Source organism: Dipodomys merriami, unplaced genomic scaffold, assembly GCF_024711535.1.
Source record: "Dipodomys merriami isolate MVZ:Mamm:240054 unplaced genomic scaffold, mDipMer1.0.p SCAF_18, whole genome shotgun sequence".
Classification (NCBI taxonomy): Eukaryota; Metazoa; Chordata; class Mammalia; order Rodentia; family Heteromyidae; genus Dipodomys; species Dipodomys merriami.
In genome coordinates, this window is record NW_027203159.1 from 34110863 (window position 1) to 34134451 (window position 23589).

Below are 23589 nucleotides of genomic sequence, written 5' to 3' on the forward strand. Positions count from 1 at the left end.
TGGAAGAGGATTGCTAGTGCTTAAAAAGAAGTTTAGGGTAAGCAAAATGAACTCCAAGAAACATGAGGTTTATCATTTTTGATGTTTTTTAAAAAATGTGAAAATCAAATTTTTTCATGCTTTTTTCCCTTTAGTTTTCATAGGGTTTCTCCATTCTTGTCACTATATTTGAGTCTGGTATCCTGTGGTTTGTATAAAATGTAATCTGAATAGAGTAAAGAGAATCAAAAAATTTTGATAAAGGACAATGGGGAAACCAATGCCACAAAATTCCTCACAAGACAACATATTGAAAATAGCATTTTCAACAGGGACAGGGGAAATTTGAAGCAGAATAAAGTTCTAACACTTTAATGGGCAATAGTTTAACATATGACAAGAAAAAGATTCACTGCCTTACATAATTATAATCACTCTGTGCAACACATTGACAATGATTAATGAAAATGAATCGTATTGATACATATATTTATTTTAATTTTCATAAATTTACTCATGGATACATATGTATATTGGTTTATAGTCTAAACACAGACATGTGTAGATAGATCTGTTCTCTTTATATCCCTACCAGACTAGAAAAGACACAGGTCTCCCTGAGTCCACAGGTTCTAAACTGTCCTTCACAAATTAATGCTGAATGCATTCCTGCTCACAAATTTTGAAGGAAAACCAAGAAACATTTGAAATTATATGCCAAGTGCACAAATATGCCAATAATCAAAAAATCCTCCCATTTCAACACCAATAATAAACATGAGCCATATTTACACTTGAACTTCTGCATCTGTAACCAAAAGTTTCAACTCTATTTATTGCAAAAGAGTCCTACCAATAATATTTCCCAAAATATGTTTCAAAAACGGTTCCATTTTGAATCAGAAATGTTTTGGACCACAGTGCCAAATCAACAATAAATATGTGGGGCCATATATAGTTTGGGAAAATTACATACAAGTTGAATATGAAGTAGCTATCAAATATGGTCCCATAAAAGTGTTTTTGTTACATTCGACAAATACAGTCCAATCTTCCTGGAACATTTTAGAAATTTATTGAGAACTTGCTAAAAGTTCAAACCCTCTTGCACTCAAAATATCACACTTTTAGCACAAAATCATGACATCTTCACAAGTTGCAATTTCCCCTGTCAAAAGAATATGTTTTGAACGTTATTTTATGTACACATATATTTACCTGGGGTTTTTTCTGCTACAAGTTTTGAAAATAATTCCAAATATCTTTCCTTAGATGATATTGCATTTGGCAATCATTAAGATGGACGAGAAGATTGTATAGTAAGGAATATACTTTAGAATGTTGGTTGAAAAATCCCATTGAAATTTTAATAGCCATTTTGTATGGAATACATAATTGGTGTAAGATTTGGATAAGAGGTCTAATGTCATTACTGTTTTGTTATGGATAAGGCTCTGTAATTATATCAATATATGAAATGGATGATGATTTTCACAGGCAAACTTAAGGACAGTGAAAAATGAAGTATGATTTATTCTCCATTGGGAAACAAATTAGATTTCGATTTGATTACTGAAGTTTCTATATTACAACCTCACCATATCCACATGGATAGTGACATGGTGAATTTCAATAAGGACATAAAACCCAGGGTTTACTTCTAGATTCAAGGTAAGGGTGAATAGGGAGACATTAGGTAATGAAAATCAAAATTAATTCATTTGGTTGAGTATATTAATAAATGTAAGCTGTAGATGAAACAATGAGAAATGGTTTGAACTCATGGTTTGATCATAGAATGATTCCTGCAAAGAAACGATAACAATATTATTTTACTTTCTATGAAAAACACTTGAATATATATTTCTGTATTCTGCATATGAACAAGAACTTCACTAGTAGTTCGAGAGATATTTAAAAACTAGTGAGAGTATATCTTCAGTTATTTTCAGAAAAATTCATGGTTGCTTCCACTTCCATTTCCATTAAAATTTCATCTTAGTATACAAACCTCACAAATTACACGTTGACACGCTATCTCAACACATTCAAACTTCGTTGAATATTTGAAGTGTGACCCTAGTTAATGTATTACTTGAGCGATTATTGTCCAGTTCATCAAAGCTTTCTAATGTCAACCATTCAGGCTCAGCCATGTCTTTGCTCAGTTTCTGAACTAGGTCTCTTGTAAAATATTCCAGGATGTATCATGCATCCAGGAAAATGAGACAAAATAGTTCACATGGATACATAGAAAAGAAAATCCATAGTGTTTTTACTATATGATGTTATTGCAATGAATTTAAATCAACATGATAAATTGATTTCCATTTCAATATTTGTCAATTGATGCATTCACATAGAGTGATTGTTTCATGAAATGTATCCTACTAACAGATATATGCTTTATGTAGGCAAGTAAAATATGAAGGAGTACCATGAAAATACCTTCAGGTTCAATTACAAGAAATATTCCATGGCCCACACAAATAAACGCCTTTTCCATTCTTATGTGTCGACAAAACAAATGCTATTGTGAACTCACAATCAAATTGTGAAGTGGTATCAGGTAAATATATTTAGCAGATTTGAAAAATAATTAAACCTTAAAAAACACATGCAAGTCACCTCTCAGTATGAACACTGAATTATTGGATTTTGAAATGAACATAGAAAATTTCCATTAACTAAGGGTAACATTTCTACATTAACATTTCTTTCTCAAATAAGTATGGTTCTGAGAATTCTATGCCAGAGGCATACCAACATTTAGACTATATCACTAGGATCAAGCCCAGGGTAAGAGGCTTGAATATCAATGGCTCAAACAAGGATTCAATACTCATTACCAAGGAAGACACATAAAAATCCTTCATAACCTGTGTTTCATGATTTTATCATGATTGATTAAAATCAAGAATTGAAAGCAGAAAAAATTCCAAAAGTCATAGCAATGTGCCCTGCATTAGCTTATGGGTGTTGATCGGTGTTGATCACTAGGAAAAAAATGTACAGCATTTCAGTTGGTACACACACAGACACAAAGTTTTTATCTACAAATGGACAGGTAAAAGAAATATCTGATCACAAATGCAAATCAGCTCTTATATATGTATGTGTGTGTATATGTATATGTATATGTATATATATATATGTATATATATATATATATATATATATATATATATATATATATAACTCTAGGGTTGGATAAAACTTTAAGAGAAAAATCAGCAAGTAACATGGCCTCCTACATTGTCACAGATTATCTCATGAATTTACAGGTTCTTTAGTATCAATCACTTTTCAGATGCCAGAATTATGATTCAATAAGTAAGACATATTATCATAAGGGAACAGAATTAACAATTCCATTGTGTCATATTAAGTGTTCTAATAACCAATGAAGTAAGGACATATCACTGTTCCATCAAACATTACTCTCTGAAATTCGGAGAGAAAATGCATGATAGCATGAGTAGAAAATGAATAAAATCTAAGTGACTCTTTTGTGGGAGGAAAAAAATCAGAAATTTTGGAAAAACCAGTGAATATGTGGCATTGTTGATTAATATTTCATTTTTTTCCTGTCTTTGGTTATTCTTCTTGTTAGTTGTTGGCTTTGAACATTTTTCTGTACGGAACAGGGAATAAAATACTTGACAATATCAATACACCTTGAATCTAATATAAAAAGGATGAGGTCATATATTTGCAAGCAAGACAAATTACATGATTCTGAATTGAATAAATGCTTATGAAAAATTCCAAGCAAACCCAATTACTGTTCGATTTTTCCTGTATTTTCCACCTTACCATGTCAGAGAGATTTGATGTATTCACATTCCATAAAATAAAATATACAATCTATCTTGTGACTCTAGAAGAACAAATTCATTATAGCAATTACAATTCTTTACACTATCTCATAAATACTCACAAAGAGAGCAAAACTTTTGTAATTACACATGTAATTTTGTTTGAATTTCCAATCTATACCATATACAATATGTATTCATACTTTATTCAGGAATGTGAAATTTGAAATCCATGTATGCATTGCTGCTTAAAAAATAGCTCTAAACACATTTTCTTATGTATCTATGCAATATGCAAATTGTAAATCGTCTCAAGAATCTCGTGTAATATTTTTACACAAATTCATGGAGTAAATTTAAATCAGATAGCCATTCCTATAATATTCGTTAAGCAATTTCAAAAGGAAGACATGGTAACCCACCAGTAAGTCTGTACATTTATGAATTACCAGTTGAAGATACTGCCATTCACATTATCATAATTGATGTGATGAATGAATCTTGAAACCAGCAAAATGAGACAAAAAGGATTGGTACAACATTATCCTGTTATCTATGGTTTTGCTGATTTAAATTGATTATAAAAGAATGAGAAGAACATTTATATAAAGTAACTGTGATTTGAAGTAATTTGGGTGATTGAATTTTTTTTATCGGTTCTAGTGAAACTATAGTTGACTTTTGCCACCAATCACAGGTTCACCAGTTCAGAGAGCAATCCAAAACTTCATTTGTAGTGAGCAAAATAAACGGGCAAATAGAACAGAAAGTTTGATATTCATCTATCCTATTCCTTCACTTTGAATCTTTACAGACATTAGTGCATCTTAAGAAAACAGTATATACTTCACCTGTTGTTGCCAGAGGATTTGATGGTGCCCCAAACAAAACTTGGGCTAGGATCTTCCAAGGATTCTGCCAAAGGGAGAAATACCTACTTGATTGAGGTGCTAGATTAGATTGGCTCTAACATTGTACATTGATTAAAAAAAAAACTACAAGGTTGATGACCTGAAGAGTCTTACAAGATAGCTGGATAATAAACATTGAAAAGAATGAGTTCTTAGCCATGTGCAAAAACAAATCATTTAAATGTTTGACATGGATTTTAATCATTTAGGACTGCATTTCTTCATACATGTTATTGATATTAGCATACAAGACAATGCAAGTTGAACAAAGAATTTAAATTTCACTCCTAAAGGAAGAAATCATAAAACATCACAAGATATGTTGACATTCACTAATGGAAAATGCTGAAAAATCAACAAGCTTTTTACCTTTATCCCAGTCTTCCTCAGAGGAAACATATTGCCATGTATTTTTGGAACTCTTGTCTTGTTTCTCGTTCCATGTGATGTTATCTACAAACAAACAAAAATCAACCATCAGAGTAGGATTCAGGTGCAAATGGCCTATATTGATTTGGATTGTCTTTTAGTTAACAGGCTTACCTACATCATCTTCAAGGGAAGTTTTGTCCATACAAGTTGCAATATGTTCACTGAGCTGATCTCGTGGAACCAGGTGGCGAGCATTAAAGGGACAAGTAGCCAATTTGGCAGCAATATCAGGATGATTCTGTGTAAGTTCAAATATGAAGCAATATTTTCAATTTTGCTTTTTTTAGATTTCTTTGGGCAGGATGCCAACCATGGCTTTGACACCACGGTATGGGTAATGTGCTAGTTCATCCTTGTTTTTTTAATACATATTTTTATTGTAAAGATACTGTACAGAGGAGTTACATTTATAAGAATAAGTACATTTCCTATACAGCATTTCCTTCTTTGTTTTTCTCCTAAGATTCCTTCCTTCCTCATCTTCCCAACTCCTCCTGCCCTCCCCTTTCACTCCACCTAAAGTTATGAAGTTCACTTTCGACATAGCCTCTTGTATATCTCATTGTTACAATGGGTCAACCTGTATTCCAAAGCAGAATGGAGTTTCCTCAAAAGACTACACATAGAGCTCCTCTATCATCTAGCAATCCCACTTTTGTGCATTTATGCAAGTGATCACATACAAGCAGCCTCTATAATTTACTATAGCTAAGATATAGAACCCAACCACATGCCCCTCAGTAGATGAATGGATTAAGAAAATATGGTGGAGAAGCTGTAATCTGAACAAGCTCTCGCATAGAAAGCAGTTTTAGAGTTCCAGTGAACAGTCCTAAGCCAGAGAATCACACCAAGTATGCCATCACAGGACAGAGAGTTAGACAAGAGAGGGAAGCCAAGGCAAAAAGACACATCTGAGTGCTCGCCAGCAGCCACCGCCGGGGCGGCAGCAGAGTCGCAAGCAGAGGAGACCGCAGCCAGGGCCATACCTGAGCGCTCACACAGAGAGTCCAGGAAGAAGGAGCCAGACGCAGTGGGCGAGCGGATCCTACTCAACACCAGCAAGAACCAACAAAGAGCGGACATCTTCATCCTGCAGCTTGCAGACCAGAGACGACCCAGGATCCAAGACTCGGCGTGAGTAGAAGCCCGATGTCCTCACTCCTTCTCAGGGAGCAGAGGAGGGAAGGCCACGCCTGCCCCCCCAGCACCGGTGATCTCCATTTTGGATACCGACAAAGCTCGGAGGAGCTGCCAGCTCTAACCAAGGCCTTGGAATAAAACGAGTCATTTAGCAGGTCACAAGAACTTAACGGCGAAGTGACCTGCCAGACTCAGCTCCATACAGGGAAAAGTCACCCAGCTCAGGCGCCAGCCATTGGAGTGCCTTGCCTCACTGGGTAACCAGAGTCAGAGGCTGCCCCTCCCTCTCGCAGCCTCAACAATCAATTGAAAAACAGAATCCCTGAGAAAGGCTCCAGGCTGGGCTCTGGGAGATTTTTTTTTTTTTGCACAAAACAGCCCCAGGAAAAAGCTACTAATTGTTGGAAGGCCTCAACTCTACCCAGAAGGTAGCCTCACCACTGCATCCCCCTCTTTTGTGATTCTCAAAGCAGATCACCCTCCCAGAAAACTAACCTGGGAGGGGGATCTCAAAATCTTGGGTAAAGCAGAGCATTTTTCTGCCTCTTCCAACAAACTGACTTAAGAAACCAATCAAGCCACAGGACCTCAAGCTGTCCAGAGACTCCAACAAAAGGCTGGTTACAGACAAAAGGGAGATACAGGATTCTTCCCACCCCTCCCGCCCAAAAAAAAATCAAAGGACTTTTTTATATTTTTTTTCTTCTTCTTTTATTTTTTTTGTTTTTTGTTTTTTGTTAACTTATATATATAAATATTTTTTCTCTTCTAAAACTTTTATTAATCGTTAATTTTTGCCTCTTCTAAAAAATAATTGATTTCCAGTAATTTTTTTTCTCCTCTTATAATTTTTATTTTAGGAATATGTGAATGAGCGTTTTCCTTTCTTTTCTTGTCTTCTTTCTCTTTTTCTTTCTTTCTTAATTATCTTTTTGTTTTTTGTCTAGCTCTACTGAACTTCTGATCTTTTCTTCTCCCTTTCCCATCCTTAAAGTTTTTCACATCTCCTCTATGTACCTCCTTTCTCTCAACATATTCACATTCCTCTCTAAATAGATGGTCTTTTAATCTCTATAATAACAATAACTTTTACGTTTCTATTTTTTTTCTGGTCTCTTTTCATTCCCCTATCACTCTCTGCTTTTTCTCTCTCTCTCTACATGCATTCTACCCAACCCATTTCCAGCATTGTGATTAGGACATAGTTAATTCTCCCTGTGCCTCCCCACACAAATCTATTCCTATTTTTTACACACATCTCTCCCTAATCCTAATAATTTCTGGTTTTCCAAATTCTTTTCTGCGGTTCGAAGTCCTTTCAAATATAGTTGTTTGATGTTGAATAGATGTATCTGTTGAACTAGATTGTATCTGTAGACTATTGACTGTACAAATGCAAACTTTGTTTGATGGTTGCCTTAAGATAGTGTTCTAGCACAAAACTGGTGCTATATTCATCTCAAATGGGCAGAGTAAGCCGGAAAACACACAAGAAAAATGGCAAATTCGGGTATCTCAATTCCCAATCTTGATAATCAGGGGTCAGATCAGATAATGAACAATCCAGAGGAGAGTTCCCAAATAGCTCTACAAACACTACTAGCAAACATGATAAATGAGAAGTTTGACAATGTACAAAGGACTCTGTATGAGCGTGATAGGGAGAGAGAGGAGGCATCCCAGAAGTTTATACAAGAATATCATAAGCGTGAGGAAGCGATGCAAAAACTGATACAGGATTTGTGAACAACTTGAGAATACTCAAAGAGAAAGGGAGGAATGGCGTGAGCAGGCTGATAACACTCAAAGAGAACTGCAGGAATCCCACGAATGTGAGGAAGCTAAACAAAGAATAATACAGGAATTGAGAGACCAGGGAGAGAACACACAAAGATCACTAAAGGCATCCATAGAATCCATTAAAAAAGAGCTGGAGGAAGTCAGGGAGACCACAAAGGGAATGCTGAATGGAACCCAACAGAAGGAATGGGAGTCCAAAGAAACCATATCCAATCAACTAAGTCATTTGAGGACAAACACTGAACACCAAATTAAGGAAGTAAAGAGATTCATACAAGACCTAAAACAGAGCTTCAACAAAGAACTTGAAGCCATCAAAGCTGACCAATTAGAAGGAAAAGAGATAAAAAAACAAAGTAGAGAGTCTTGACAGCAGGTTAGACCATGCAGAAGATCGAATCTCAGGGATTGAAGACAGCCTAGATATTATAGAGAAAGAACATACAACCATCCAAGACAAGTACAAGAAATATGATAGGACTATCCAACACCTGGAAGACACCATCAGAAGGCCCAATCTAAAGATAATGGGTGTAGAGGAGCACCTAGAAACAGAAGTTAATGGTCTACGAAATTTGTTTTACAGGATCCTAGCAGAGAACTTCCCAAACATGCAAAAAGATAGGCCTATTCAGATACAAAAAGACTTTAGAACCCCAAATAGACCAGACCAGAATAGGACATCCCACCATCACATTATAATCCACACAGGATCAACTCAGAACAAGGAAAAGATCCTTAAAGCAGTCAGGGAGAAAAGGGTAATCACCTATAAAGGGAAACCAATTAGAATCACCTCAGATTCCTCAGCACAGACAATCAAAGCAAGAAGAGCCTGGAATGATGTATGCCAAGCCCTAAAAACAAACAACTATCAACCAAGAATACTGTACCCAGCTAAACTCTCCTTCATAACTGAAGGCAAAATAAACACCTTCCACAGCAAAGAAAAATTGAAACAATACATCTCCTCCAAACCAGCCCTACAAAAGATTCTTAAAGATGTCCTACACATAGAAAACCAACAAGACCACAATAAAGGCCAACAAACTGCACCCAAACTGAGAATCCAAGAACCATAGGAAGAACCCAGTTTTCGCAGCCCACAAGAAGGTAAATAACATGGCAGGAAATCCCAAATACCTCTCAGTCCTATCTCTTAACGTTAACGGACTAAACTCTCCAATTAAGCGACATAGACTGTCTAGTTGGATTTAAAAACAAGAACCTTCTATCTACTGCCTGCAGAAGTCACATCTTGCCCGTAAAAACAAACACATTTTCAAGGTTAAAGGCTGGAACAAAATCTACCAAGCAAACGGCCCTCATAAACAGGCGGGAGTTGCAATCCTAATATCACATAAAATAGACTTCAAATTAAAATTCGTGAGAAGAGATAAAGACGGTCGCTACATACTAATTAAAGGATCTCTCCTTCAGGAGGATATTAAAATTCTAAATATCTATTTGCCAAACAATGGAGCACCCAAATTTATCAAAGAAACACTACTTTCCCTCAAATCCCATATAGATCCAAAGACATTAATTGTTGGGGATTTTAACACACCACTCTCCCCACTAGACAGATCAACTCGGCAAAAACTCAACAGAGAAACCGCAGATCTAAACAGCTGCATAGATCAACTAGACTTAACAGACATTTACCTAACATTTCACCCAGCAGCATTAGAATACACGTTCTTCTCAGCAGCACATGGAACGTTTTCTAAAATAGACCACATTCTAGGCCACAAAGCAACCTTGTCTAAATTCAGAAACATTGAATTTATACCTTGCATTCTCTCTGACCACAAGGGAATAAAATTAGAACTCAACACCAAAAGCCACCAAAGAAAGTCTGGTATCACCTCGAGGCTTAACAACACACTGCTGAATCAAGAGTGGGTCATGGAAGAGATTAGAAAGGAAATTCAAATGTTCATGCTATTCAACAAAAATGAACACACAAATTACCAGCTCCTATGGGACACAGCAAAGGCAGTACTCAGAGGCAAGTTTTTAGCTCTGAGCTCCTACATCAACAAATTGGAGAGATCTGAAACTAGCAATTTAATGACACATCTAAACCTCCTTGGAAAAGAGCAGCAAGATCAACCTCAATCCAGTAGACGGAAAGAAATAATCAAAATTAAGTCAGAATTAAATGAGTTAGAATCCAAAAAAACTATAGAAATAATCAACAAAACCAAGAGTTGGTTCTTTGAAAAACTTTACAAAATTGACAGACGCTTAGCAAACCTTATCAGAAAAAGAAGAGAATACACCCAAATTAATAAACTCAGAGATGAGAATGGAAACATCACCACGGAAACAACCAAGATTCAGAACATTATAAGGGAATACTTCTCAAATCTTTATTCTAATAAGTTTGACAACTTCACAGAAATGGACCTCTTCCTAGCAAATATTTACATGCCAAAACTAAACCAACGTGATTTAAACTATCTTAGCAGGCCCATATCAAGCATTGAAATAGAAACTGCAATAAGAGACCTCCCACCTAAGAAAAGTCCAGGACCAGATGGTTTTACAGCGGAATTTTACAAGGCCTTCAAAGCAGAGCTCACACTAATCCTCCTCCAACTCTTCAACGAAATTGAAAGAGAAAGCTCACTACCGAACACATGCTATGAAGCCACTATAACCCTCATCACAAAACCGGGCAGGGACTCATCAAAGAAAGAGAATTATAGACCCATTTCTTTGATGAACATTGATGCAAAACTTCTCAACAAAATTTTGGCCAATCGACTTCAACAATTCATCCAAAAAATCATACACCACGATCAAACAGGAATCATTTCAGGGATGCAAAGCTGGTTCAATATACGCAAATCAATTAATATTATTCATCACATCAACAGGAGCAAGAACAAGAACCACATGGTTATCTCAATAGACGCAGAAAAAGCATTCGACAAGATCCAACACCCCTTTATGATGAAGGTTTTGGAAAAATTAGGAATCCATGGAACATTCCTCAATACAATAAAGGCTGTATATCACAAACCTACAGCCAGCATTATACTCAATGGTGAAAAACTAAAGCCATTTCCTCTTAACTCAGGAACAAGACAAGGATGCCCACTCTCTCCACTTCTCTTCAATCTAGTATTATAATGCCTAGCTACAGCAATAAGACAAGATGCAGACATAAAGGGGATCCAAATAGGGAAAGAAGAAATGAAACACTCCCTCTTTGCAGATGACATGATCTTGTATTTAAAGAATCCCATAGAATCCACTCCCAAAATACTCAATCTGATTCAAAACTTTGGCAAAGTAGCAGGTTATAAAATTAACCCCCAATAATCAATGCCTTTTCTGTATGCCAACAATGAGAAAAGTGTGGCTGAACTTAGAAAGCAACTCCATTTGTAATAGCCCCACAAAAATTAAAATACCTAGGAATTAACTTAACTAAAGAAGTGAAGGACCTCTATGATGAAAACTTTAAAATCTTGAAAAAGGAAATCAACACAGAACTTTAAAAATGGCAAAACCTCCCATGCTCCTGGATTGGCAAGATTAACATCGTGACAATGGCAATACTTCCCAAGGTTATCTTCAAATTCAACGTGATACCTATCAAAATTCCACCCTCATTCTTCAAGGAAATAGAAGAGGAAATCCAAAAATTCATATGGAACAATAAAAGACCCCGAATAGCAAAAACGCTCCTCAATAGAAAGAACACTGCTGGAGGAATATCAATACCAAATTTCAAACTCTACTATAAAGCCATAGTAATCAAAACAGCTTGGTATTGACATAAGAACAGATCTCAGGATCAATGGAATAGAATTGAAAACCCAGAAATGAATCTACAGGCCTATAGCCATCTAATCTTCGATAAGGAAGCTAAAACAATAGAATGGAAGAAAGACAGCCTCTTCAGTAAATGGTGCTGGCAAAATTGGTTAACTACATGTAGAAAACTAAAGCTAGATCCTTATATTTCACCCTGCACCAGAATCAACTCCAAATGGATCAAAGACCTTGCACTCAAAGCAGACACTCTGAAAACATTACAGGATGGAATAGGAGAAACCTTAGGTTTCCTTGGGTCAGGACGAAATTTTCTGAATAGAGACCCGGAAACACAACAAATCAAAGAAAGGTAGGACAAATGGGATTGCATAAGGTTCCAGAGCTTCTGCAGGGCAAATGACATAGCTAGCAAGATCAATAGAAAGCCCACCGATTGGGAGAAGATCTTTACTAACCATACAACGGACAAGGGTCTCATATCTAAAATATACTTGGAACTCAAAAAATTAAACCACCTAACAACAAATCCTCAAAGAAACAACTGCCCAATAAATAAGTGGGCGAAAGACTTAAAGAGAAGCTTCTCTGAAGAAGAAAGAAGGATGGCCAATAGACACATGAAGAAATGTTCAACATCCCTAGCCATAAAAGAAATGCAAATCAAAACAACATTGAGATATCACCTCACTCCAGTTAGAATAGCAAAAATCAAGAACTCTAACAACAACAGATGCTGGAGGGGATGTGGACAGAAAGGAACCTTACTTCATTGTTGGTGGGAATGTAAACTTGTTCAACCACTTTGGAAAGCAGTATGGAGGTTCCTCAAAAACTTCACATAGATCTCCCCTATGATCCAGCAATCCCACTTTTGGGCCTTTACCCAAATGTATACAAACAAGACCACACTAAAGCTACCAGCACAACTATGTTTATTGCAGCATTATTTACCATAGCTAAGATATGGAACCAACCCAGATGCCCCTCAGTAGATGAATGGATCAAGAAAATGTGGTATATATACACAATGGAATGCTACGCCTCCATCAGAAAGAATGAAATTTCCCCATTTGTTAGGAAATGGAAAGGTTTGGAAAAAATTATATTAAGTGAAGTAAGCCAGGCCCAAAGAAACATAGGTCCCATCGTTTCCCTTATTTGCAATATCTAGTATAGGTATGAGTCAAGTGGAAAAGGTCAGATAATGTGATGTTAGGAAAACGAACCCTTAAATATGTATTTTAATGTTTTCGTTTCTTTCATGCATGTGTTTCTAACGCATTTATAAGATTATTTCTTTGTTGCTTTGTATGTCCCTCCCCCACAGTGTAACCCCCACTTTCACTTTATTTGATGTCAGTATAACATGTGGAGGAGATGGGGACAAACAAGTCGTCTAAGTATTCAGGTGGACCTGTTGCAACAAGGAGAATTACAAAATGTCATGTCAAAGCAAGCTCTACAATGTCGGTGTGGGGGGGTTTTGATTGGGTGGGGGGGAGGGGGGAGGCTGGGAAGGGAGGTGAAGGGTAAACAAAGGAGGAGGCTGCAATGCTTGGTAAGAAATGTATGCATTATCCTGCCCATGTAATTGTAACCCCTCTCTACAGTATGTTCTCAAATAAAATAAAATGATATTTAAAAAAAAAGAAAATATGGTAAAAAATATATATATTTATGTATATACATATATATAATGTAATTCTGTGCCTTCATCAGAATGAATGATATTGCTCCATTTGTTAGTAAATACAATCAGAAAAATACATGTTAATTGAAGTAAGCCAGGCCCAAAGAAACATATGTCCATTGTTTCCCTTATTTGGAATAAGTAGTGTATGTTTAGGAAAAGCAGAATTGTTCAAAAGCGATGTACATAGGACCATAAAAATGAACTCACAATTAAGGGGGGCTAGGTAAGGGTAGGAATACAGTTGAGGAAGTCGGAGGGAAGGGATGGTAGGGGAAAAACTAAGAAGGAGGCAGCAGTGCTTGAAGCCTCCATTAGAATGAATGAAATTGCCCCATTTTTTAGTAAATGGAAAGAGAGTAAAATTCATATCAAGTGAAGTAAGCCAGGCCCAAAGAAACATAGTTCACATGGTTTCCTTTTATTTGCAATAGCTTGTATATGTCTGAGACAAGCGGAAAGGTCGGATAAGTTTATGTTGTTAAATTCACCCCAAGATAAGGACAGAAGGGTTTTTTCCTTTCTTGCTATTGTTTCAAACTTATTATTTCAAAGATATCATGTGATTATTTTATCACATTGTATGTCCCTCTCCCACAGTATAACCCCTATTTGTCAGAAGACCTGAGGAAGATGGCAGAAGAGAAGCTGGAGAAAAAACAAGCTCTCGCATAGAAAGCAGTTTTAGTGTTCCAGTGAGCATTTCTGGGCTAGAGAATCACACCAGACATGCCATCACAGTACAGAGTCTGGCCAGAGAGGGAAACTCCAGCAAGGAGACTTATCTGAGCACTTGGTGATAGCTGCTGCTGCAGAGACTGTGGCAGATGCAGTGCCCATGGCCACTATTCTAACAGACAGAGTCTGGGATACAGATGCCAGACCCTACTCACCATCAGCAAGAACTGATAAGGTGTGGAAATCTTCATCCTGAGGATCACAGAACAGAGATGGCCCAGAAACCAAGATTATGGTATAAGTAGAACCCTGACATCCTCACGCATTCTCACAGAACAGCTCTGGGAAGGCTGCCCCTCCCCACCCCACCAGAGATCTCCATCTTTGACAAAGGCCTGGCCGAATAGCTAGCTCCAACTTAGGCCTTGGAAGAACTTGAAAGAAGCCACTTAGCAAAGTCACAGGAACCTGACCTGACCTGCCAGGCTCAGCTCCACCCAGGGAAAATTCACCCTGCCAGGGAGTAACTCCACCCCAGGAAGAGTGACTTTCTTCATTGAGTAAACAGAGCCAGAGCCAGAGAGACAATTAAAATTCAGTAAACTTAATCACTGAGGATGGCTCCAAGCTGGGTTCTTTGAGTTTTTCAGGAGTTAGCCACTCAGGGAAAAGCTCATAGGACTCAACCCTACCCAGAACCTAGCCTTATCACATCATCTTTACGCTATAGGAAACAGGCATCTTCCTCTCTTGTGATACTCAAAGCAAACCTCCTTCCCACTCAACTAGGCTGGGAGGAGAGCAATAAAATCCTGGGTAATGAAGAGCATTTTTCTGCCTGCTCAAACGAACTGACTTAAGAAACTAATCAAACAACAGAAAAAGCAAATACCACAAGCAGACCAGTGACTCCACCAAGAGACTGGTTGCGGACACAGAGGCGATACAAGATCTCTCCCCCCCACAAAAAAAAAATCAAAGAACTCTTTGTATATGTTTTTTAATTTTTAATTTTCTTTAAAAAATGTTTATAATTTTTTCTCTTGTAAGTTTTATTTTAGGTATATTTGTCTGTGTGCTTTTATGTTTTGATCTTTTGGTCCTTTTTTTCTTTTTATTTCTCATTTTTTATTTCTTTTTTTCTCATTCACTCTTTTTTACATGATTTAATTGCTGTTCTGCTCATCTCAAGATATATACCCATTGTCAATTATTAGACCTTATCCCCCATTGTGTACATACTTAATCCAGCAATGTATTACTCAATTCACAACCTCTTAGGTTTAACTTTTTAACAGTAGTCTTATCTCTTTATACAAATACAACTTTCAAGTATTCCGATTTTAGGAATTTTTATTTTTATTTTTTCATGTTTTTTTAATTTCTCCCCTCCTCTCATCCTATCCTTTCCTCTTATCAATATTTCTTTGTACTTACATAATTTTAAGTAATTTTTAAAATTAATTTTTTCCATTTTTCTTGTTTTTTAAAAATCTGTTTCCTACCATTCTGTCCAATCTATTGCCTTCTCTGAGATTACGACTTATTTAACTTCATTCTTCTTTTTCCACTCCACATCCCTCTGATCCTATTTTTCCCCATAATTCTCCCTAAAACTAGTAATTTCTGGTTTTCTGACTCCCTCTTTGATGTTGTTTGCCCATTAATCCATAGTTATTTGATGTTGAATAAATTGAATTAATTGAATTGAATTGTATCCGTAGCCATTTTGACTGTGCAGCTATAAGACTCTGGTTAATGCTTTCCTTTAATGTTCTAGCACAAAATTTCTGTTACTTTAATAACAAATGGGCAAAAGAAGCCAGAGGAAAAAAAGAAAAATGACATGATAATCAGGTGACAGAAGAGTTAAAGAATAATCCTGAGAAGAGTTTCCAAAAAGCTCTACAAACACTATTGGTAAACATTGTGAATGAAAAGATTGAAAACCTGCAAAGGACTCAGTGTGAGCATTATAGGGAACAAGAGGAAGCAAACCAAAAATTAATGCATGAATCTTGAGAGTGTGATTAATATAGGAGAATGCAAAGAAGAGTCAAATATAAAGATAGGAATTGCATGAGCAGGCTGAGAACACTTAAAGAGAAACTGGAATTGTGTGAGTGAGAGGAAGCTAATCTGTCTAATAGAGGAATTGCATGAGTGGGATGAGAATAGACAATGATCAATAGAGGAATTCATAGAATCCATGAATAGACAGGTGAAGGAATTCAGCGAGACCACAAAGGGAATAAAGCCTAGATAATAGAGAGGAAAACATACAACTATCCAAGACAAATCCAAGAAATATGAGAGATTAATTCCACATTTGGAAGACACTATTAGAAGTCTTAATCTGAGGATAATGGGTATAGAGAAGCATCTAGAGAAGTGAATGGTCTAAAAAATTTAACAGGATCTTAACATACAACTTCCCAAATATGCAAAAAGGCCTATTTAGACACAAGAAGCTTGTAGAATGTGAAATAGAACAGACCAGAACAGGACATCCCACCATCACATAATCTGCACAGGACCAATTCAAAGCAAGGAAAGGATCCTTAAAGCTGTAAAGGAGAAAAGATCAATCACCTATAAAGGAAAACCAATTAGAATACCCACAGGTACAACTAAAGCAAGAAGAACCTGAAATGATATATGTTATGCCCTAAAGACAAACAAATATCAACCAAGAATACTGTACCCAGCTAAACTCTCCTTCAAATCAAAAGGTCAAAAACCTCCATAGCAAAGAAAAACTAAAACAATATATTTCCACCAAACCCTACAAAAGATACTTAAAGATGTCCTACACATAGAAAACCAACGAGACCACAATAAAAGCCAAGAAACTGAACCCAATATCAGAATCAAATAACCATAGGAAGAACCCAGTTGTTGCAGCCCCCAAGAAGGTGGATAACATGGCAGGAACTACCAAACAACTCTCAGTCCTACCTCTCAATGTTAATGGACTTAACTCTCCAATTAAGCAACACATACTGTCTATACTGATTAAAAAGCAAGATCCTTCTATCTGCACAGAGCCATCAGAAACAGGCAGAAGTTGCAATCATAATATCAGATAAAATAGACTATAATTTAAAATTAACGAGAAGTGATAGAAAATATGCCCTGCATTCTCTCAGACCACAAGGGAATAAAATTATAACTCAATACCAAAAGCCACCCAAGAAAGTCCCGTAACACATGGAGGCCAAACAACACACTGCTGAATCACGAGTGGGTCATGGAAGAGATTAGAAACGAAGTTCAAATGTTCATGACTTTCAACAAAAATGATCCTACAAAATCCAGGCTCCTCTGGGACACAGCAAAGCCAGTACTCAGAGGCACGTTTACAGCTCTGAGTTCCAACATCAACAAATTGGAGAGATCTGTAACCAATGATTTAATGAGACATCTGAAACTCCTCGAAAAAGAGCAGCAAGCTAAACCCAATCAGTCGATAGGAAGGAATCATTAAAATTACATCAGAATTAAAGGAATTAGAATCCAAGAAAACCATAGAAAGAATAAAAAAGAGTTGGTTTTTGAAAAAATTAACAAAATTGACAGTCTTAGCAAATGTTATCAAAAAAGAAGGGCCCACACCCAAATAAACAAACAGATGAGGATGTTTCCATGATTCAGAGGATTATAAGGGAATACATCTCAAACCTTTGTGCTAATAAGTTTGAGAATCTGGATGAAATGGACTATTTCCTATCAAATATCTACATGCCAAAACTATACTAAGGTGAGTTAAACCAACTTGACAGCCATATCAAGCATTGAAACAGGAGCAGCAATAAGAGACCTCCCATCTAAGAAAAACCGGACTGAATGGATTTCCAGTGGAAATCTATAAGGCCTTCAAAGTAGAACTTACACCAATACTCCTCCAACTCTTCAATGAAATTGAATGAAAAGTTGATTACAATACTCTTTGTATGAAGCCATCATAGCCCTCATCCCAAAATGAAGCATGGACTCATGAAAGAAAGAGAATTATGGAACAATTTCTTTGACAAACTTTGAAGCAAAACTTCTCAACAAAATTTTAGTCAATCAACTTCAAATATTCATCCAAAAATCATGTACCACTATCAAACAGGATTCATTTCAAGGATCCAAGCTGGTTCAATATGGGCAAATCAGTATAATTCATCACATCAACAAGAGCAAGGATAAGAACCAGATGGTTATCTCCGTAGATGCAGAAAAAGCATTTGACAAAATCCAATACTCCTTTCTGATGAAGGCTCTGGAAAAAATAGGGATCCATGGAACATTTCTCAATACAATAAAGACAAACCCACAGCCAGCATTGTAATCAATGGTAAAAAATTAAAGCCATTTTTTCTAAACTCAGGAAGGAGATAAGGATGTTCACTCTCTCCACTTCTGTTCAATATAATACTAGAATGTGTAGCTACAACATTAAGACATCCTAAAGGGGATCCAAATAGGATAAGATGAAGTAAAACACTCCCTCTTTGCAGGGGAAATGCTCTTGTATTTTAAAAATCCCATGAACTTCACTCCCAAATTACTCAAGCTGATTAGAAACTTTGTCAAAATAGCAGATTATAAAATTAACCCCTCAAAATCAATGGCTTTTCTGTATGCCAACCATGAGAAAAGCGTGGCTGAAATCAGTAAAGCAACTCCATTCCTAATGCCCCCCCCAAAATAAAATACCTAGGTATCAACTTAACCAAAAAAGGACTTCTATGATGAAAAGTTTAAAAAACTGAAAACGGAAATCAAAAGAGAACTTAGAAAGTGGAAAAACCTACCATGCTCCTGGATTGGACGGACCAACATACTGAAAATGGCAGTATTTCCCAAATCTTTGTACAAATTCAATGAGATGGCTATCAATATTCCAAAATAAAAGTTCCTGAATAGCAAAAACGATCCTTAATAGAAAGAGTAGACCTGGAGGAATATCAATACCTAATTTTAAACTCTACGACAAAGTCATGGTAATCAAAACAGCTTGGTACTATCACAAGTTTCAGTGGAATAGAATGGAAAACCTAGAAATCAATCCAAAGTCCTACAGCCACCCTGACAACATTATAGGATTGGATAGGAGAACCTTATGTCTCCTTGGCACGGGCCGAAATTTGATTAATAGAGACTCAGAAACACAACAAATCAAAGAAAGTTTGGAAAGTGGGGTTTGGAAAGTTGGAAAGTTGGAGAGCTTCTGGAAGTCAAAGGACATACCAAGCAAGATCAATAGAAACCCCACGGATTGTGAGAAGATCTTCACCAGCCATACAATGAACAAGGATTCATATCCAAAATATACTTGGAACTCAAAAAATTAAATCCCCCAACAACAAATCCTCAAAGACAGAACCGCCCAATAATTAAGTGGGTTAAAGACTTGAAGAGAAACTTCTCTGAGGAGGAAAGAAGGATGACCAATAGAGACTGAAAAAATGCTCAACCTACCTAACCATAAAAGAAATGCAAATCAAAACATTGACATTACACATCACCCCAGTTAGAAAGGCTATAATCAAGAACGCTAATAACAACAGATCCTGGAGGGGATGTGGCCAGAAGGGAATCCTAATACATTGTCATTGGCAGTATGAACTTGTTCAACCACTTTGGAAAGTAGCATGGAGTTTCATGAAAAGGCTCCACATAGCGTTCCATTGTGACCCAGCATTCCCACTTTTTGGCATTTACCCAAATGATCACAAACAAGACCATACTAAAACTACCAGCACAACTATGTTTACTGAAGCATTATTTGCAATAGCTAAGATTTTGAACAAACAACATGCCGCTCAGTAGATGAATGGATCAAGAAAATGTATTTATATAAAATGGAATTCTATGCCTCCATCAGAAAGAATCACATAGCCCCATTTTCTCTGGAACTTGTTGTAGCAGTGTTACATGAAGAAGAAAAACAATATTCTACCCACAGTTCTGTGATCTTTCAAATTTTGTGAAATTTTTTATGAAACTAAGAGCAATTTTGTAATCAATACCCTAACTATGGAAAAGACATACAATATATCTCTCATGTTATCAGTTTACATCCATGCCATGAAAACTAAAGTATCCAAACTGAATTCTAGGCATGATAATAAAATGGATGTCATAACAAAATAATTTAACGTTTAGGAATACAATTAATTTACATTTTTGCTATTAGGCAATGGGGAGGAAAATGAAACTACCTAAACTCTGTGAAATATGGCACACACAGTTTGACATAATTGCACGCACAAAACATCTTGCTTTGAATAGAGATCTACAAATACATCTCTAGAAATAAGCAAGTTGGACTTCTGTTGTCTTACTTTCCATTACATGATGCAGAGATTTCAGAAGAAATGCAAATATCTATGACATTTCTGCCTACAGTCTCATATCTTTCACATATATTTCCCACAATTTATCGTAAAAATAATACTCAATCCATGAACTAAAGAAATTATGTAATATCAATAGGTTCTAATAAAACATTACCTTTCTACATTTCACAAGATGGTATGGGAACCTGCATGATCTGATTTTGTGATTCTTATCATAGGGAAACTGCAATAACCTCTCAGGATCCACAGATTCCTCTGAAAGAAAAAAAAGCTCGAGAAAATCAATGAATTGGGAACATGCAAGTCTTCAATGTTATTTCCCCTTTGAACTCTACCTTAACTCAGGAATCCCTATTTGGAGATTATAGATTCAAAATATGACAAAGAATATTACTCTGGAAATTCACTTCTGATGTATTCTTAATTCATATTAGGTAGTTATTATTTTTAGTATTATAGAAATATTTATTCTAGATAAAAATTATTGATTTGTCAATTGGAACTGCTAGCTTGTTTTATCTTCCGTGACCATACATGCACTGAGTGCCCTGATTTTATTGCTTTCTTACATTTCAATCTAGAATATGCCCATAATTTACATTCTTTTTCACCTTTCAATCTAGCACATCAAAATCAAAGTTATAATTATTAAAATGTCTAAAGTTTCAGATTCACTCAGGAGAAATATTACTATTTTATTTTCTCAGCTGCTGTCAAGTTACTTTCTGTAATTACAAAAAAAGAAAAAAATAGTGTGCACTAGATAAATTAAAATAATTTCCCCAAACAAATACGTAAACATGTTTACCTTTTTCCATTGTGACCGGCAGATAAATATGAGCAAGTCCTGCGGATAAAAAAAATGTGAGAGAAAACATGACTATATACTTCAAAACCACGCCTTAAATGTTCTGATTTCCTCAGCGATATGAAAAACAACTGGGTAGAACCTATTCATCTCTAATACATTTTGTTGCTAGACACACTTGAATTGAAATATATTGATATCTCTACTACACAGATTATAACAAGCTATAGAAATGTATAACTTTTCAACTCAAAATAATTTGTATTTTTCAGGCCTTTCTTCTTTATCATATCAAACCGAGGATGATGCATCATGACAACTTTTAAGCGAATTTGGAAAAGGTATTCTAAATTATGGATGTCTGAATTAACAAACTCCAAATTCCAATTTACAAATATCTAGTGCCTATTGAAAATGTTCACTTATCTGAAGGAGCATTTGCTATTCTCATAGGTATATTATGATTTTCTATTCAGAGTATAAGATCATTACACAGTATTATTCAAGTAACTGCTTCTTAGAAAAGATATGTGTTACAAAGGGATCATGACAGTCGTTAGACTCAAAGTTTGAGATTAGGCTTTGGTTCAATAGGTAGTGAATTTCTGTAGCACAGTGTCTAGTGGCCATGGAGCAGACAGAGCCAGAAGATATTAAACATACTATTGCTTCGATGCCAATAAATGTGAGGGGAATAAAAGAAAATTTCAAGTTCTCCAGAATGGAAATAGCTATTTTCTGAAACCTAAGGAAGTAAAGAATTTTCATTCTTTTACCCATGGAACAAGCCTGCCTACTTGGAGAAAATTATTAGAACTACATTTGGGATGTCCGGGGTAGAAAGGGAGAAATATCTCAGTCAAATACACAAGCCAAATAGATGATTTACATGTCTAAGACGTAAAAGTATGAAGAGAAAGCAAGGGACTGTTACCTGTCTCCTTCAGTTAACTGAATTCACCAAACAAGTCAGGATCTCTTCCTCCCCACGACGGAGGATAACCCACTAATACTTTTTCCATAGCAACAGCTACTTCTGTCTAATGACTTCTCTGGGTGGGGTCACAATTATTGTGATGTAACTCATAAACCTCACTTCCGTTTTATGAACAGATGGAACTCAGCCACACTTCCGCATATGAAAACGGGAGTGCTGACTTCCAGCCTGAATTCAGGTGACAAAGTCCCATTTCCTTTTCGTATGAATTGATGGACTCCAATTCAGTAGAATATAGAGAAGAGTAAAGAGTACAGAGTATAGAGTATAGAGTAGAGGAATAATGTGAATTGATGTCTCACACTTTTCATCTACACATCAACTACTAGTTCTTTGTAAATTGTTCTGCTTAGACATCTGTACACAATCTATGGTCTATATAGCCACAGTAAATGAATCTTTATGTATTATTTCCTTGTTTAGTTTCTTTACTCATCAATATTTTTATTAGGAGAGAGTTTCACAAAAAAGACACTTCTAGAACTTAATCACCTTCTGCAAAATACATTCTTTAGCCTTCCTTGTAGATATGCTTGATCATTATACATATCTTTTTATTCACATTTTTGATTAATATTCATCTAAAGTAAGATGAATGTTGTTTAAGATTTCTCAAAGCTACTAGTCACAAATATTAAGTGAAAACAGCAAGAGAGAGACAAGTTCCCAGATAAATGTTTTTGTTTATATATCATATATTTTTACTTATACAAATATTGTTACTATATACTATAAAATATACATATAAAAGTTATACTGTAATATCTGTGAATGTATGGATATATATATGTACATATATATAATGCCATATATATAAATATGCCTTTACATTATTTAACCACGAATAATATATACTACATGGAAATATCCTGCATTATAACTTATGATTATAGAATTTACAACTTGAGTCTATTGACAGATTTATGTAGAACACATGAAATTCAATTGCATTTAAATAGAAAGATGTTTAGGATATATAAAAGATTGTACATAACATATGTGAAATTTTTAGTTTTATGTTTAGTTTTATATTTTGTACCAAGTAATTTTATTTAAAATTCGCCAAAGATTTTTTTGTTATACCCTAAGGAAACGTTGAGAATTATGTATTCTCAGTGGCAATATTCTTCATTATATAACTAGTGTATATCAACAATCTACTGCAAATTAAACTATTTGATGGTAATGAGG

At 35.8% G+C, this 23589-nt stretch overlaps 1 protein-coding gene across 1 annotated transcript; it reads right to left on the minus strand.

Moving 5' to 3' along the window:
• Nucleotides 1-1081: 1081 nt before the first annotated feature.
• On the minus strand, nucleotides 1082-22389 carry LOC138829981 (gametocyte-specific factor 1-like). The gene is made up of 7 exons (XM_070026464.1): nucleotides 22336-22389; nucleotides 21402-21440; nucleotides 20748-20848; nucleotides 5252-5378; nucleotides 5078-5161; nucleotides 4649-4712; nucleotides 1082-1147 (listed from the first exon to the last, which is right to left on the minus strand). The coding sequence occupies exons 2-7, from the start codon at nucleotides 21409-21411 to the stop codon at nucleotides 1129-1131; spliced, it is 405 nt and encodes a 134-aa protein (XP_069882565.1). The 5' UTR covers nucleotides 21412-21440; nucleotides 22336-22389; the 3' UTR covers nucleotides 1082-1128.
• Nucleotides 22390-23589: the final 1200 nt, after the last annotated feature.

Bases quoted from the DNA above. Each gene is read 5' to 3' on its own strand.
- LOC138829981 (XM_070026464.1), bottom strand. The intron at 5,379-20,747 runs GTAATGTTTTAT...GAACTTACACAG, and splicing joins ATCTTGTGAAATGTAGAAAG to AATCATCCTGATATTGCTGC. The intron at 5,162-5,251 runs GTAAGCCTGTTA...GTTTGTTTGTAG, and splicing joins TTCCCTTGAAGATGATGTAG to ATAACATCACATGGAACGAG.